At 36.5% G+C, this 15,689-nt stretch overlaps 1 protein-coding gene across 1 annotated transcript in view; it reads right to left on the bottom strand.

The window, feature by feature from the left end:
• The window catches only part of DCC (DCC netrin 1 receptor), an 824,910-nt gene that overhangs the window by 465,646 nt on the left and 343,575 nt on the right, over positions 1-15,689 (bottom strand). Inside the window, exons 9-10 of the mRNA XM_062200029.1 lie at positions 9,027-9,181; positions 6,088-6,208 (exon numbers count right to left, since the gene is read on the bottom strand). Of these exons, the coding sequence (XP_062056013.1) occupies positions 6,088-6,208; positions 9,027-9,181 (276 nt within the window). The remainder of the gene's footprint in view (positions 1-6,087; positions 6,209-9,026; positions 9,182-15,689) is intronic.

Raw genomic sequence — 15,689 nt, 5'->3', positions numbered from 1 at the left:
ATAAATTTCTCCTACTGTACTGCAACTCTATTTGGTTACCAATGTTGGGAAAATTAAAGAAAGTCCAAAACACAATTTATTAACACTCAATATTTACTTATTAGATGTACAGCATGATTTGGTATCTTGCCTAAGTGAATAGCGATATTGGGGAATATTTATAGTAAAGTTTCTTCTATTTTTTTTCCACAGTCTTTCTGCCTGGTAGAATGAGAGGAATACATCATTTTTCTCCATGATAATTTTACACTGTCTTCATCCATGTCTACCATTAAACACACACCAGACTATGATGCACCTTCACAGGTGCATTCCCAGTTCTGTGCCCCTCAGCCTACCTGCTCAACAGTCAGTAAATTTTCTTGATCTTCCAGGGTAAACATCTCCAGGAAACTGATTAATATCCAGCAGCTTGAACCAAACTAACTAACTCAGATATAAGTGACTGACCCCCTATCTTCTCATCCCCTGCAGCACATAATTGCTATCTTCAGCCAACTACCAAATAGTCTTAATTTAATTACTACCTACTCGTACTCCAGTTTACTGGATGGTAATTCAGAGATAACTAATTAATCAACATTCACTATTCCAATGGGGTCCTAATTTATTACTTACTGGTTTGCAATTCTGGTTGCTGAAATTTCTTATTCTTTTTTTTTTGGACAGGCAGAGTGGATAGTGAGAGAGAGAGAGACAGAGAGAAAGGTCTTCCTTTTTGCCATTGGTTCACCCTCCAATGGCCGCTGTGGACCGCTCATTGTGCTGATCCGAAGCCAGGAGCCAGGTGCTTCTCCTGGTCTCCCATGCAGGTGCAGGGCCCAAGGACTTGGGCCATCCTCCACTGCCTTCTCGGGCTATAGCAGAGAGCTGGCCTGGAAGAGGGGCAACGGGGATAGAATCCGGCGCCCCAACCGGGACTAGAACCTGGTGTGCTGGTGCCGCAAGGTGGAGGATTAGCCTGTTAAGCCACGGCGCCGGCCTGAAATTTCTTATTCTTAATAACACCTAACTCACTGACTCTGAACACATTGTCCCCAGGCTATTCAGCAACTAGAGGATTTGGAGCTAGAGTTCATCTCTTTCATTTGAAGGGAACATTCTTCACAAATGTCCTGTCCTCCATGACCCACACACAAAACTACCTAAACAACCACCAAAATCTGTCCTCAGTTCTTAGGAATGGTTAATGGATAAAAGCAAGTGATATAAATCAGTAAAATTGTTTTAACTTGCATTCCCTACCTCTTACATCATATGTATTTCGATGCATATATATTCTTAGGAGAGCATGAGGTCATTCTTTATGCAAGTGTGCATGTGAGTGTGTTTTAGAAATACAATCAAGCACTGGAAAATTGTTTTTCAGTTCACTATGGATCTCATATGCCAAAGTGGTCCCAAAAGATTATATGGAGTAGAAACATTCCTATTTCCTAGTGACATCATAGTGACTATAAGGTCATGATGCAAAGCATTAATCACGTTGTGGTGTAGTGTATGTAAACAAACCTGTGCTGCCAGTTAGGAAAGTACAGCACATAAATTATATTTAGTATATGAGACTTGATAATGATATTAAATGACTGTTACTTGTCCAGGTACTTACTATACTTACTACACCGTACTTTTTAGTTATTGTACAATGTATTCCTACTTACATAAAAATTTTACAGTAAAATAGTACGTGGTATTTTATTGCAATAATCTCATCAGCTCTTGTTTACTTGATTACACTAAGAAGCCCTGGGGAGTGACCATCCCAGGTCTGTGTTAAGTGTACGCTATGGTGCTCACACAACAGGATCACTGCCTAAGCATGCACTTCTTATAACACAACCCCACCATTAACTGACACACAAATGTATATATAGATAAAAGTAGCTATCTGGAACTGGTATATGCTACTACAATGCTAGCTGTGTTCTATTATTGATAGAATCTTCAATGGCCTGATTTTTTAGATGTTACTGATCATTTTGATTTGTATTTAGAGGAGATCATGCATATATTTTACATTATAGCACATATAAACATTTTTCCACACTTAAGTTCTAGAGAGAAAAAAAATCATGATCTCAATTAATTTGGCAAAAGTGCTTATTTTATCCCCTAAATCACTGATCTCTTAAAAGGAAATACCTGACTATAGATAAACGACAATGTTGAAACTTCATTAGGCTTACGTCACTGTCCACCAACAATGCACAATGGCTTGAATAAATCACTGTCTGCACTTCAGAGAGAAGTTGATTTGTTTTGGTTTCCAAGAGTAACTCTTAGTCACAAGCCTACAGACAGGCTAAAGCTGAACAGCTGTGCAATGCAGCCCACAGTGCACCTCAAAAAATATGGTGACCGTTTATTGTCAAAACGTAAATAGAGAGGGCTGTGTTCTTCCCACCATGGTTAGTTTCATTGCTTGATTTGTATTTGAGCTGGCCTCTCCACCATCTGTGTATGCAGCCTACAATGCATCTCTGAGGAATTGGAGTGGCATTTTTTTTGAAGACCTGATTAAATAGCCAGAAAAAAAAAACAATCCATCATTTATGGGGGGGTGGGGAGTGAGACAGCTACAATGGTGTTCTGTCATGCTTTAAGAGTTTTGTCTTCATTTCCTTTCACTTTCTTTTTAATCCAATGCCAAATACAATAAACACTAACCAAAAATGTTGAATCCACTGATAACACCCTACCATCCAGATGAAAAAAGAAGAATGAATTATCAAGATTCTCCTAGACTGATTCCAGTGAGGAGGTAAATGACATTTCTGCTTTGCATAGCCTGGGTCCTTAATGGTCACACAGACCTAAAGGAACCTGGATGCAGGTGGAATACAAGATACCACTAGGGGCCAGCACTGTGGCATAGCTAGTAAAGCTCTGGCTTACAGTGCCAGAGAAGTTGGCCTAAGTGCTTGGGTCCTTGTATCTGCCTGGGAATGCTGGAAGAAGCTCTTGGCCCTGGCTTCAGATCAGCACAGCTCTGGAGATTAAGACCATTTGGGGAGTGAACCAGGGGATATACAATCTCTTTCTCTTTTCCTCTGCCTCTCTGTAGCACTGTGTTTCAAATAGTTAAATATTTTTTAAAAATACCACTAGTAAAGGGCTGCCGGTTGGAATTCGACCTTCCTTGTATAATAAGTTTACTGAATGAGCTGAACTATTTATTGGAGCATTAAAAATAAACAGATTTACTTTTCTCCCATCATCTATTTCCAAACATAACCTGACAGAACTGTCTTCTTACGGATTGCAGCCAGTCAACCATCTGGCTTGAAGTTACCATAAAATATTTTAAGTCTTATCTTCAGATATTGAAACATAAAACAACACAATTAAAAAGAGAATCACGGTGGGCACCGCAGCTCACTAGGCTAATCCTCTGCCTGGGGCACCGGCACCCCGGGTTCTAGCCCCAGTTGGGGCGCCAGATTCTGTCCCAGTTGCTCCTCTTCCAGTCCAGCTCTCTGCTGTGGCCCGGGAAAGCAGTGGAGGATGGCCCAAGTGCTTGGGCCCTGCACCCTCATGGGAGACCAGGAGGAAGCACCTGGTTCCTGGCTTCGGATTGGCGCAGCGTGCTGGCCGTGGTGGCCATTTGAGGGGTGAACCAACGGAAGGAAGACCTTTCTCTCTGTCTCTCTCTCTCACTAACTCTGTCAAAAATAAATAAATAAAAAATAAACAATTTAAAAATTTTTAAAAAAGGAGAATCACATACACACAAAGGCAACAGTGAGATATAAATCAAAACTGAAAACTGATATTCAATTAGCCCCCGCCCCCACACCCACCCCTACCCCACCCACTTGCAGCCCTGGCTGTACTCACTCTCTGAAGTAGGCCTGAGCCCAAAAACGGGAGGAGCCAGTGTGTTTTTAGTGTCTTGGGTATATTTCCCCTCTGTTTAGGGCTTCCCCAGGGTTAGAGAGAGGGAAGGACAGACTTGAATTAAAGATATAGTCTGTTTTTCTCAAATTGTGCTCTCAAAAGGCCACAGTAGTGGAGAACCGTTGCACGCCTCCTTTTTGTATGGCAATTCTGAGTATTCTTCAAAGATGCCGTACCTTAGAAGTCCCCTCTGGGAAGCCTTCCTCATTGACCTTCTCCAACAGCGCCTAGCTTAGCAAAGACCCCCTATTGTCCTCTGGAGGCCTGACCTCAGGCAGGACCTCTTGGGCAGGGTTCCTATCAAAAAACTTTCAGTCCTGCTTTTTTCAAGTGGAGTACACACCCTGCTCTTTCCACTGTTGCCCTCCCTTTCCTCCACACTATTTTGCGGACAGCTCCAGTTTCCAGCCACAATAAGTTACCCAGTTTCCATCCTTGCAACATGTGCACACACACACATGAGCACACAAAGATGGAAACATATACAGTCTGTCCAAGGGGCTTTCTTGGTCCCCCTGCAACTTGACTTGTTGGGGAGGGAAAATATGCGGATGACCAATGGTCCTTCAGTCAGTGCCAAACATTTCTAAGAAGAGGCAGCTCATAGCTCCTTCAGATATGTGGGATAACATCTCATATTTTTCTTGTGGCTTTGAAAACTCAGGGGTAACTAGAATTCTTTTGGTCTAGGACTTGTGTGGCAGCCAACATTCCCTCAAACATGGCCATATTAGTTGTTCCTAATGAGATGGCACACGGTTTTAAAGCATAGCTCACATTAGAGACCTTGATCTTAGTGACTCCTTTTCTCTTCTCTGGCAGTATTTTCAGCAGAAGAGAATGGACTTCGTCACATAAATGAAGTTACACTGGCACTTAAAACACACCAGATGGGGAAAAAAGAAGTCATCCATCAGAGAAGTCAGCACTCTCAAAAGAGAATTAATAGTCCCTTTTAACTTCTAGATAGTTCTTTTAGTTCCTTTACTCATCTGGAACTGTTGTTCTATAGTTGCTTTCTTAGTTCAATCAAGAAAAAAAGAGAAATTCCCCTATGTGAGCATTAATTTGTGAGTTTTTGTACTATTGGCTAAGGGTGCACAAAACATAAGGACTTAATAGGCACATTTTAAATGACAGAAGCACAAGACTGACAATGTCTCACATATTTCAGCTACTTCCTATTAAACTTAATTTAGGGAAAGATTAGGGCAACAGTTAGTCAAGCCAACAGGAAGGATATTTATCTTAAAAACAAGTTTGTCTAAAAGAGTTGAAATTAGTTTGTATCCTAAAATGTTATGAAAACATTTATAGTAACACTTAATATGTAATAGTATTTAGATCTACATACATGATTGCTTAGTCCCTCCTTTAAAGTTTTAAGTTCTTTACTGCTCACCATTTCTGGGTGGTGGAAGAGTTCATTCTTCCTTTTAGTGTTCTCCCACCTCAAGCTCTCTCATCACAGGAACTGTGTTGTCATCAGGATATTATATGAAAGGCCTAACGTAATTTTTGCTAACTTTCATATATCATCATAGTATACCTCCAAAAGACTATAAAATCAAAGCCAAATAAAAAATTTACCAGTTAAACAAAAACGACAATCATATCTACTTAAAAGAAGAGAAAATTAACTTTGCTGTCAAGTAGCTATTTGTCTTTGTCTTCCAACTTCCACTGATTCAACACAATGTATAAGTATATAAGTAGTCTTTAAATTTAACTATATATGTGTATATGCATGAATGTAAATTTATATAACTAAAATGCACACCTAATGTATATGTGAGTACAAGATACATACATATAAAATATTTCATAATTATATGGAGCACTTGGGTGAAAGGCAGGCTATAAAAGAGGGAGAAGGTAATAATTTAGCAGTTATTGTAAACAGAGGCACTATTGTTTGTGATGATTTTACCTAACTCGAGACATTATATATATATATATAATATATATAAATATATATATTTAATATATAATATATATAATATAATATATATAAATATATATATATAAATTCACTAGAAGGAACATATTGTCAATACATACATGTATATTTTGTTTAAGTAATTGATTTCATATTGAAATAAAGAGATAAGGAAAATGATAATGATTTTTACAAAAGAACTACACATAATTGCAATTACAGGTACTACAGCGAAGTTTTCGTCATCTTACCAAGCTTAGGGACAATAAGCTGTGCACTGCTCTGGGCGTTTCCAGCTTCATTTTCAGCCACACATTGATAAAAGCCTTCATCCGACTTCACCACTCCAAGAATCCGTAAGTTACTTCCTCCCTAAAGGAGAAGAAACAGGACATGAAATGTTTTCAAAAGAAGAAAAATCTCAGAGTGACAAAATTAACATAGTCTACAGTTTTATAACATGTTCCAGAAGAGAGAAGAAGGGAGGCTTGAGGGTTCTCAGCCTTGTGGTTATGTCCTAAGCCTCCTGGAAAAGTCACATGTTCCCAATAATTTTTCCAAATTCATTGGGCATCAGCTCAGTCTAGTTCTGTAACAAAAATATTTTCATAAAACTACACATCGAGCTTAATATTTAAATGAGCAGTCAACAGGAAGGTCTTCTATCACATGCGGAAGAAACAGTGATTAGCTTCCAAAGAAATCACTGTTCTGCTTGGTACTGATGGAAGCTCAGGTTCAAGAGCTATTCAAGAAAAATAAAGCTAAAAAAGAAAAACAGGCCGGCACCGCGGCTCACTAGGCTAATCCTCCGCCTTGCGGCGCCGGCACACCGGGTTCTAGTCCCGGTTGGGGCGCTGGATTCTGTCCCGATTGCCCCTCTTCCAGGCCAGCTCTCTGCTGTGGCCTGGGAGTGCAGTGGAGGATGGCCCAAGTGCTTGGGTCCTGCACCCCATGGGAGACCAGGATAGGCACCTGGCTCCTGCCATCGGATCAGCGTGGTGCGCCAGCCACAGCACACCAGCCGCGGCGGCCATTGGAGGGTGAACCAACGGCAAAAGGAAGACCTTTCTCTCTGTCTCTCTCTCTCTCACTGTCCACTCTGCCTGTCAAAAAATAAAAAAAAAAAATTAAAAAATTTAAAAAAAGAAAAACAAAACATTGAATTTTGCACCATCCAAAGAACAAGAATTTTAGGGTTGGATTTTTTTCTCAAAGTGTTTACCCAGAACAGATTGGTAAAATCCTTTAAAAATTAGTCATGCTCTGACAAATAACCTTTTGGTGCTTTGGAGAGGGGGCTAGAGCGGTTATTTCATATCTGTGCTGTTATTCTATGACTGAAATGTTTCACCTTCAGCAAACCATAGATTAAATACAACAATGTTAACTCCTCTTTTACATAAATTGAGTCACCATCTTTTTCAGGATGGCTGATAAAATGATCTAGCGATAGCATTTAATTATAGTAACTCAGTTTATCTTCAGTATTAGTGTAAGAAGTAGTTCAGTAAGTAAAACGTGTTAAATCACTTCCCTCGAAGTCATTAAGAGATAAATATAACCTCATGGGGAATTCTTAATTGTTTTTAGTGGCTTGTAGTCAATTCTCGGCTGATGTAAAATTCTTAGATAAAGCTGGCTAACTTCTAATTAACAATTTTCATATAAGTTACTATTTGTGCTCAATGTTATATGCACTACTGAAAATGACTCGCAGATTTCTGGAGCTATTGGGAAAATAACTCTAAGCACAATTTAATGCAAATAGTGTACACACTGTACATTTTCATTCACCTTAAGAAAAAAGTGCTTAAATAGGCTGGCTGTAATGAGTCATGCTGGGAGAAAAATTATTCAAACTGTAGGAAAAATAAATGTTACATTTTATCATGTGTCCTTAAGGGCACTCTGCAATTTCTTTTATATGCAAGCAGCATATATTTTCAGCATATACAACACTTTTCAAGTTGCCCAATAGCAGGTCATTTCTAGTTCTGAGGAGGTAGAAATAGTGCTGCATTCAAAGGAACAGAATCTGTGGCATTCAAAACTTACATTGTTCCAGTCATTACTCTGTTCCCACCAATTAGACAAATGCTAATAAAAATGAAAAATGGTGAATTGTAATAAAAGTGATAAAGATATATTTCATGGATCTATTCCTTAAGGACTTTTATAGCATGCCTAAATGCATGCACAAAGAGATTAAAAAGTTTCTGAAAGTTCACTGATGGGAAAGAGGCAGTGTAATGTTGAGAGGAGAGCTTGTGCCTGGACTTTATGGAGCTTATGTTCTAGGCCCATTCTGTCTGAGACACCTGGTTTAGGGGACGGCTCCTCCTCAATGGGGATTCCATTCACTTCTTTAACCTAAGAAAAGTGGCCATACAATACTTTCAGTTAGCTGTGAAATTCCTTGCTATTCAGAAAATACATTTTATATTTCTCATATTCTCACCTCTCTGAAATCAGAACCTTCTGTGCTAACAAACACCTAAGGAAAGTTTTCATGGAGCATTTTCCAATGAGCAAAATCAGTAGCAGCAAAAGTAACAATAGTTTGTTCTGAGCACTTGTTACTTGTAAGAGAACTCAGAGAAAGCAGTAGAATTAAGTCATACTAGCTCTCAGAGGCTAGGGGCAGAGACTTATGGGAAATCATATGAACAACTATTATCCTTAGGATTAATTATTTCTAATTTCAACTCTGAATATGTGGTTTCTCCACCTCTCCACCTCTACTGTTGCTACCACCACTTTTCCTGTCTCCATCCCCACTGCCTTCTCAACTGTTCATGGAAGGGTAGTAGAAAAAAAGCTATTTGTATTATCAAAGTAAGAATACCATATTCATAAGTAGCATATCTTATTGAATCTTATTAAAGAAAAGAGAAAACAATGGAAAAAGGGGGAAAAGAGAAAAAAACTTAATATGGTCTAGAACTAGGTTGAATAGACTTAGGCCCTGTGTTTCTTCTTCATTTCCTCTTCATTTATTTATTTGAAGGGGGTTGGAGTGTTTGATGACTTTTTCTTACCTTTTGTCTTTGAAAATCACTAGCCTCATTAAAATAATTTTCTTGGCATTAAAAATTCCCAATAGGAAACTTCTTCCCAGGAAAGAAAAGTGAAAAAAAAAATTAAACAATGGATGGGATTTAAAGCTAATATGAAGAAAGATAATTACCACTATCTGAAAATAATCACTAGGAATGACCACATCTCCATTCTTCATCCAATTCACAGTGGGCACAGGCTTTCCAGAGACTGCACATTCAAACTCAATGTCCATGCTTTCATAGGCATAGAGGTTGGAAGGGTGATTTAAAAACCATGGTGGAACTGCAAAGAAAGAAAAAATAAAAGTGAGTGGGTGGGGATGAGAACCTGCCTGGTGAGGTCTTCACTGAGTTTAAAACACTGCTCTGGTATAGAAAATATTTATAATTCATTTCATTCCAAAGACTTGTAGCTTATTATATTCAAACTCCTGTATAACACGTGATTTTATTTTTTTCCCACATGCAATTCAACAGTTGTAGTTAATGCTGTTTTGCCACAAGAAGAAAAAAAAATCAACATTTTAGAAAAGAATGGTAAAAAATATTCTGAATACCCAAGTTATTTGTTTTCAATTGACCTACACACTGAAAAATACATAATGCCATAGAAGTTATGATGAGGAAGTAAGAAATAAAAGGAAGCTGATAGGTCACAGATAATCCAGAGCATAAAATGAGGAAGGTTAGTTTCCCTGTAACTCCAGAGTTTCATAAGGATTTAGTTAATATGGTAGAATCACTCCCTGCTGAAACTGGCTGAAGTGATACAAAATAAAAATCACTGTATGATATTTACTTTGGACATACTCCTATTATTCCAGCAACATCTATTTTAGTACCCAAATATTACTATTCTGGACAAATTATTATTTTCTCATAATATGTGATACACTAATTTATTGAATTTCTAAATTACCATCAAAGTAGTGGCTTCATGATGGAAATTTGCAATTCAAAGCAAGTTATAAATAGAACGCATCTCTGCCAATGAATCTCATCATTTCAGTCCCTCAAAACTTTGCCTAGGAGAAGAAAATTTTAAAAAGTAAAATTCTTCCTCTTCCACAGGAGAACTTGGCGTCTTATCAAATTTGACCATACACGTTGCTCAGAGTCAAATTAATAGTAAAGTAGCTGTGATTAGTGTTTCATATAGGAAATGCATATGCATTTTAGTAGCCATTTTTAGTCTGTTTTTCATTGTTCAGTGAGTAATGAGTACTGATTTTCGCTCATTTGTGTATATTTTGCTCTTTCCCACCATTATCAGTAAAACTTTTTCCTTACACCAAATGAAATGTTCAATTTTTGATGTTCATTGCCTTCTAGAAAATAAGAGTGCTAGTAGAAGCTCCCAGGAAGTCATATTTTGTCCTAACGAGTGATTTCTCTCCCCTCCCCCTGCATGGAAGTAGAAGCATCTAGCAGCAATACCATACATCATCAATGAATGTAAGTCTCATGTTTTCTGAAATACATTGCTTTATCAGGGTATGTTGTCAGCCATCAGGAACTATACAGCAAGCAAAGGACTAATATTTATCTTCACATCTCAGTGCCTACTACAGGACCTCATCCTCAGCACATGCTCAAAAACATCTGCTATTGATGCTAAGAACTCACAGAATAAAATGTACATTTCTACCATCTGCTGCAGTGATATTAGTATAAATGAGAAGTTTGGTTAATGTCATAAAAATGATACCTCCAAAAATAATATTATTTCTTATGAGAAACAAAATATCAAAAGCAAAAATGATGCTGCATTGCTACTTGGAAAAAAGACTGAGCTTTGTTGTTTTCCTGAAATATTTATTAAAGTTCTTAAAACTCAATCTTAAAATTCTTTCCTGTGTTAAAGGAAGTATCATAGTTGTAACAGAATGATATTCATCATTCTGGAAGAATATGAAGGCAGAAAATTTCCTAGTAACAACACAAAGAAAGTATGAAGAAAACAATAGAAATACAGATGGAGAAATGGTAGGACCAAATCATTACTTATCAATAATTTTGAATGTAAATGGCTTAAATTATCCAATTAACAGATACATACTGCCTAGAAATACACATCACCAATAAAGATACAGACAGACTGAAAGTGAAAGAATAGAAAAGATATTCCATGCTAATGGAAAACAAAAACATACAGGTGTAGCCATCCTAATATAAGACAAAATAGACTTTAACACAAAAACTGTTTGAAGAGACAAAGGAAGGAATTATGGAATGATAAAGGGATCAAATCAATTGGATGATGTGACTATAATAAATGTATACGTACTCAGAGCCAGGGTGCCTGGATATTTCAAACAAATGTTAACGGATATAAAGGGAGACATAGGCTATAACACAATAATAATGAGGGGCTTCAACAACCCAATTTCATCAACGGACAGAGCAACTACTTGACATGCCATCATTTGCTGGCTGTTGATACATAGTAGTAACAGTAGGCTACTGGGGAACAACACTGAAGAAATCACAGTAGCTTTTCTTCTAATATTATAGTAACTGAATATTAGAGTGTATCAAACTATATGGTATTATGGCATTATTGGCAAAGATATTTTACTCAGAAAAATTAAAATTGATACATTTTTAATTTTTCCCATGCCTCATTAGTGCTACTTGACTACAGTATGCTGAGAAATTCTTCCTCCCTTCCAATTCTTCTGCTTTAAGAGCCGTGGGATGAAAACCATCTGATCTTCAACCTTTAGAGTCCTTTATATATATGAGGAAATGATTTCAGATCTCTCTGCACAGTTTTCTTTATCCAGACAAATAATCCCATTATCCTTCTTCAATTCCAGCTCCTTCTGTAATCAGGGCTGCTTCTCTCTAAATCCTGACTGAGCTTTCCATTTCTCTCTTTAATTGTAGAGCCAGGACCAAATTGGAAGAACAATTCTTTAAGGATCAAACCAGTGATAAAAGTAATAGCATGATTATCTCAGAATCCTATTTCAGTATGCATACCGATGTCATTGCCATGCCTTTGATTCATGAACTATCAGTGGGCTTCAGGAAACTTGGCAATGCTATAACAATTAAGTTTGTATGCATATAGAATGTATACATGTGTGTGTATTTTACACATCTATGTGTATTTCTATAAATTCTTAGATGTATTTACATTCTTTTATACTCCTATGTAACACATGCCATTACACATAACACTTATCTTTGAAATATCATGTGTGAAAAATACCCACAAAAATATGTCCATAAACATAATTTATACATACCTTTCTTTGTTCAATTTTCAATTTGATCTAAAGTAAATTTAAAAACCAAGCTACAAATGTTAACTCACACATACTTTACATTTATGATATTAATAGCTAAAAAAATTATAGTGTTACTAATACTGAAAAATGACAGAAATTTGAATCCTATTATTTTTGTTCAAATATATTTTAGTATGTCCTGCTAGTATTTGAAGTTAAAATATGTGACTATTCTATAAGCCTATAAAAGTTTCATGCATGAGAGCTGATTCTGTATACTATAAACTGTGCATTGAAGAATTATATTAAATTATTGGAGAAAATTTGTTTTTTCAGTTTCTTATTAATTGTAGATATTCTATAAGAAAATCCTTTAGTACAGTTAATGAAGAAAATGATTCATTCAAACACATAACTAAATTTTCCTCCTCTAATGCCTAATAAAATGAAAATTAAGACCCAGAACACACACACACACACACATTTCTGGAGTTGAGAGAGAAAGATTTAATTCCCCAAGTGCCATTAAACCCTAGAGACTGCCTCAGAGTTTTTGCAAAAATCTAATTATTCAGCTCACAACTCCAAGCATAGGCCAATGATAAATCTATAGATAGCCTAGATTTTTCCTTTTCTGACTACACTGAAGTTGTAATGGCTAATGAGGAAACACATAAAAGATGATGTTTACTTTAACCATGGTAAAGACTCTTGGATTACCAATGAATTGAAGAGTTGGTTGGAAAACTGATTACAATCCCCTCTACCAAGGACAGGATTAGGAAACAACAGAAGCCAGCAAAGTACTGTAAAAGAGATCCAATGCTGCTTCAGCTGAAGCCACCCTCCTACCACCTCTGCTGGTTATTTAAAAATGCATCAATCCTCAAACATTCAGCCTTCAAACATGAGCTCAAGGGATTGAGAAAGAGTGGTAAATAAATGAAGAAGTAATTTCTACTATATTAACAAACTGAATTTCTGGGCACAACTACTCACATATGATTAAGATATAAGATACCTATACTGAATATTGTAATATAACCAACAGTAATAAAACAGACTAAGACAGAGAGTGATGGGGGATGGAGGGAGAAATGAGACTGACTTAATATAAGAAAGAAAGCTTTCAACCCAGAAGAAAATATCATGACAGGAACAGAAGTAAATTTTTCAAGCTGCATCATATAATGGGTTCATCTAATATGAAAATTAATTCACTAGAACTAGAGGTCAAAGGCTAGATGATAACACAAGAGAATGGAATGAAAAAGTGGGTAGAGGACTAAGGAAATAAATCAAGAACCAAAACATCATTGCAGAAGCAATACATAAATTAGAAGGCACAAGTACCATAACAGCCACCACAGCAAATCAAGTAACTACCATAGGGCACACTTGAGATAATCATACTGAATGTAGATAAGAGGGAAAAAGAAGGAAAGTAATTAGGGCCACATGTATATATGAAGAGAACAAGTAAAGTTGATGTGTTGGAAAAATAATTGGTATTCCTGGGTCTACTGATGGGACAGAATAAATATTCACAGGCAAAATACTAGGATAATTTCCCTGCAAAACAACTCTGAATCTTAAGATTGAAAGATTTTCCATGTTTCTAGGAAATTAAATATGCAATTCTTAATAATAAGATACACATAAATTAAACTAATGTACTTGAAAGTAAAGAGTTATTTCAAAGCCCATAAAGAAAAAACATAAGGGGAATCAGATTCCGATATGATAATATTCAACATCAGAAGGCAATGAGGCAGTGTCACTCAAGAACATTATATATAATCTTTTATATAAATAGCCACATCCTCAATCACAAAAGTGCTCAGAGAATATTGCACTTTCTAAAACAAAGCTAAAGACAAAATTCAGGCAATTAAGAGTATCATCAAGTCAAAAAGATAAGTATTATACTGGAAGGACTTCTCGGGGGAGTACTGGATATACTTATATAAGGTAATAACACTAAACACATGAACATAATTGTTACTGAAGAGAATGCCACTGTCACAAACTTGAGTAGGGAAAAACAAATACCTGAGTACCAAACAGCTGAAAGTGGATAAATGAGACAGTGAATGAGAATGATAAACTGCTATGAGAGATGCTATATTTCATAGCAGGAATTTTATTATATCCTATACCTTTAAGTGAAAACATGAACTTTAAAAAAGACACACACACACGCATATATATATTATACATATAGAACATTAATATAACATATTTGTACCTATCTATCCAGTTGTTTCTGTTTGTGGAAGAATATACAGAATCCTGAGATTTGGAAATAACTTTAAATCCACATGGATTATTTCCACAAAAAATAACAAAGTGATTTTTCTGAATTTGAAAAAATGCTCTGGAAGAAAATAAGTCAAAGTACAGTGGTTATGAAGTATGGATTCATCCATTTTCCTTCTTTGTCTATCAAACAATGATCATTAATGATTAAAGACAATATCTACGTGTTGAAAGACCTTATCAGTGTAGCCTTAAACTGTAGAAGAACCCACTGGAAATTTCAAGACTTGCAGTAAATAATATATAAGCTATAAATAGCAACTCAACATTTTTGCTGTCTTGGCTTTCTTTTATCACACTTCCCCACTGGGGCTTAGAAGATTTTCGAAGAAACTCCTGTTGCTGATGACATGAGCATAAATCCTTGAGGGAAATGATGTGGTGGCAATACCTCAAACGGTTTTCCAGTTTAAGTTTGGTAAAGGGTGAATATACGAAGGACGATCTGGGAAAATTCACTGGGGAGAGAGAGAATATCAGAAACTCTGAGTCTGACTTCTAGCTCTTTAGTAGGGCTGATTGTGGACACTGAACTGTCCTTGACTTTGCTTCTTACTTTGAAAATTCAGAATACTAAACGAGACGCTGTATTTTCAAATTTTTGGGAAATCCATTGAGTGTAGCAGCTGGGGGTAGAGAGGCTCTGATGTTTTCTCTCACTTCTTAATACTTTCAAAGAAAATAGCTTCACCTTGATTTAATGTCCATACTGACCTTCCACATTAACTCAAAGTTGTATCAGAACATTCTCTGCTGTGTCATAAACTACCCCCAAGTCTTTCTCCTAGCTTTGAAAAATTGAGTCTAACCTACAAGTCCGGTGTTCTTCAACATGAATGGTTTATACAGAAATGGCTTATGAAACAATGAACGGGAAAATGAAATTCTCAGTTTGCTTTTCACTCTTCCAGTAAAGTGAAATTTGACTAGTATTAATATGTTGTTTAAAACAATAAACACCAACCTAAGTTGTAATCCATAAACTGTACTTTGGAAAATTATATTTACTAAATAAATGTTTATAATAAAGAAAGAGTACTTGGTGAAAAGATGCTTCCAGAATTAATTATATTCCAACTTTGAGACATTATCTACCTTTTTCATATCAACATTTTGGCCTCAAGAGACTTTAACAATCTCCCTGATGATGAGATGAGACTCCATGAAAATGTCACGACTTCACCACTGGGGATTTCATAAACCATGGAAAAAGTGTGTGTGCATGTGTCTGTCTGG

Source organism: Lepus europaeus, chromosome 9, assembly GCF_033115175.1.
Source record: "Lepus europaeus isolate LE1 chromosome 9, mLepTim1.pri, whole genome shotgun sequence".
In the NCBI taxonomy this organism is placed as follows: domain Eukaryota; kingdom Metazoa; phylum Chordata; class Mammalia; order Lagomorpha; family Leporidae; genus Lepus; species Lepus europaeus.
This window is presented reverse-complemented; position numbering and strand designations above follow the sequence as displayed.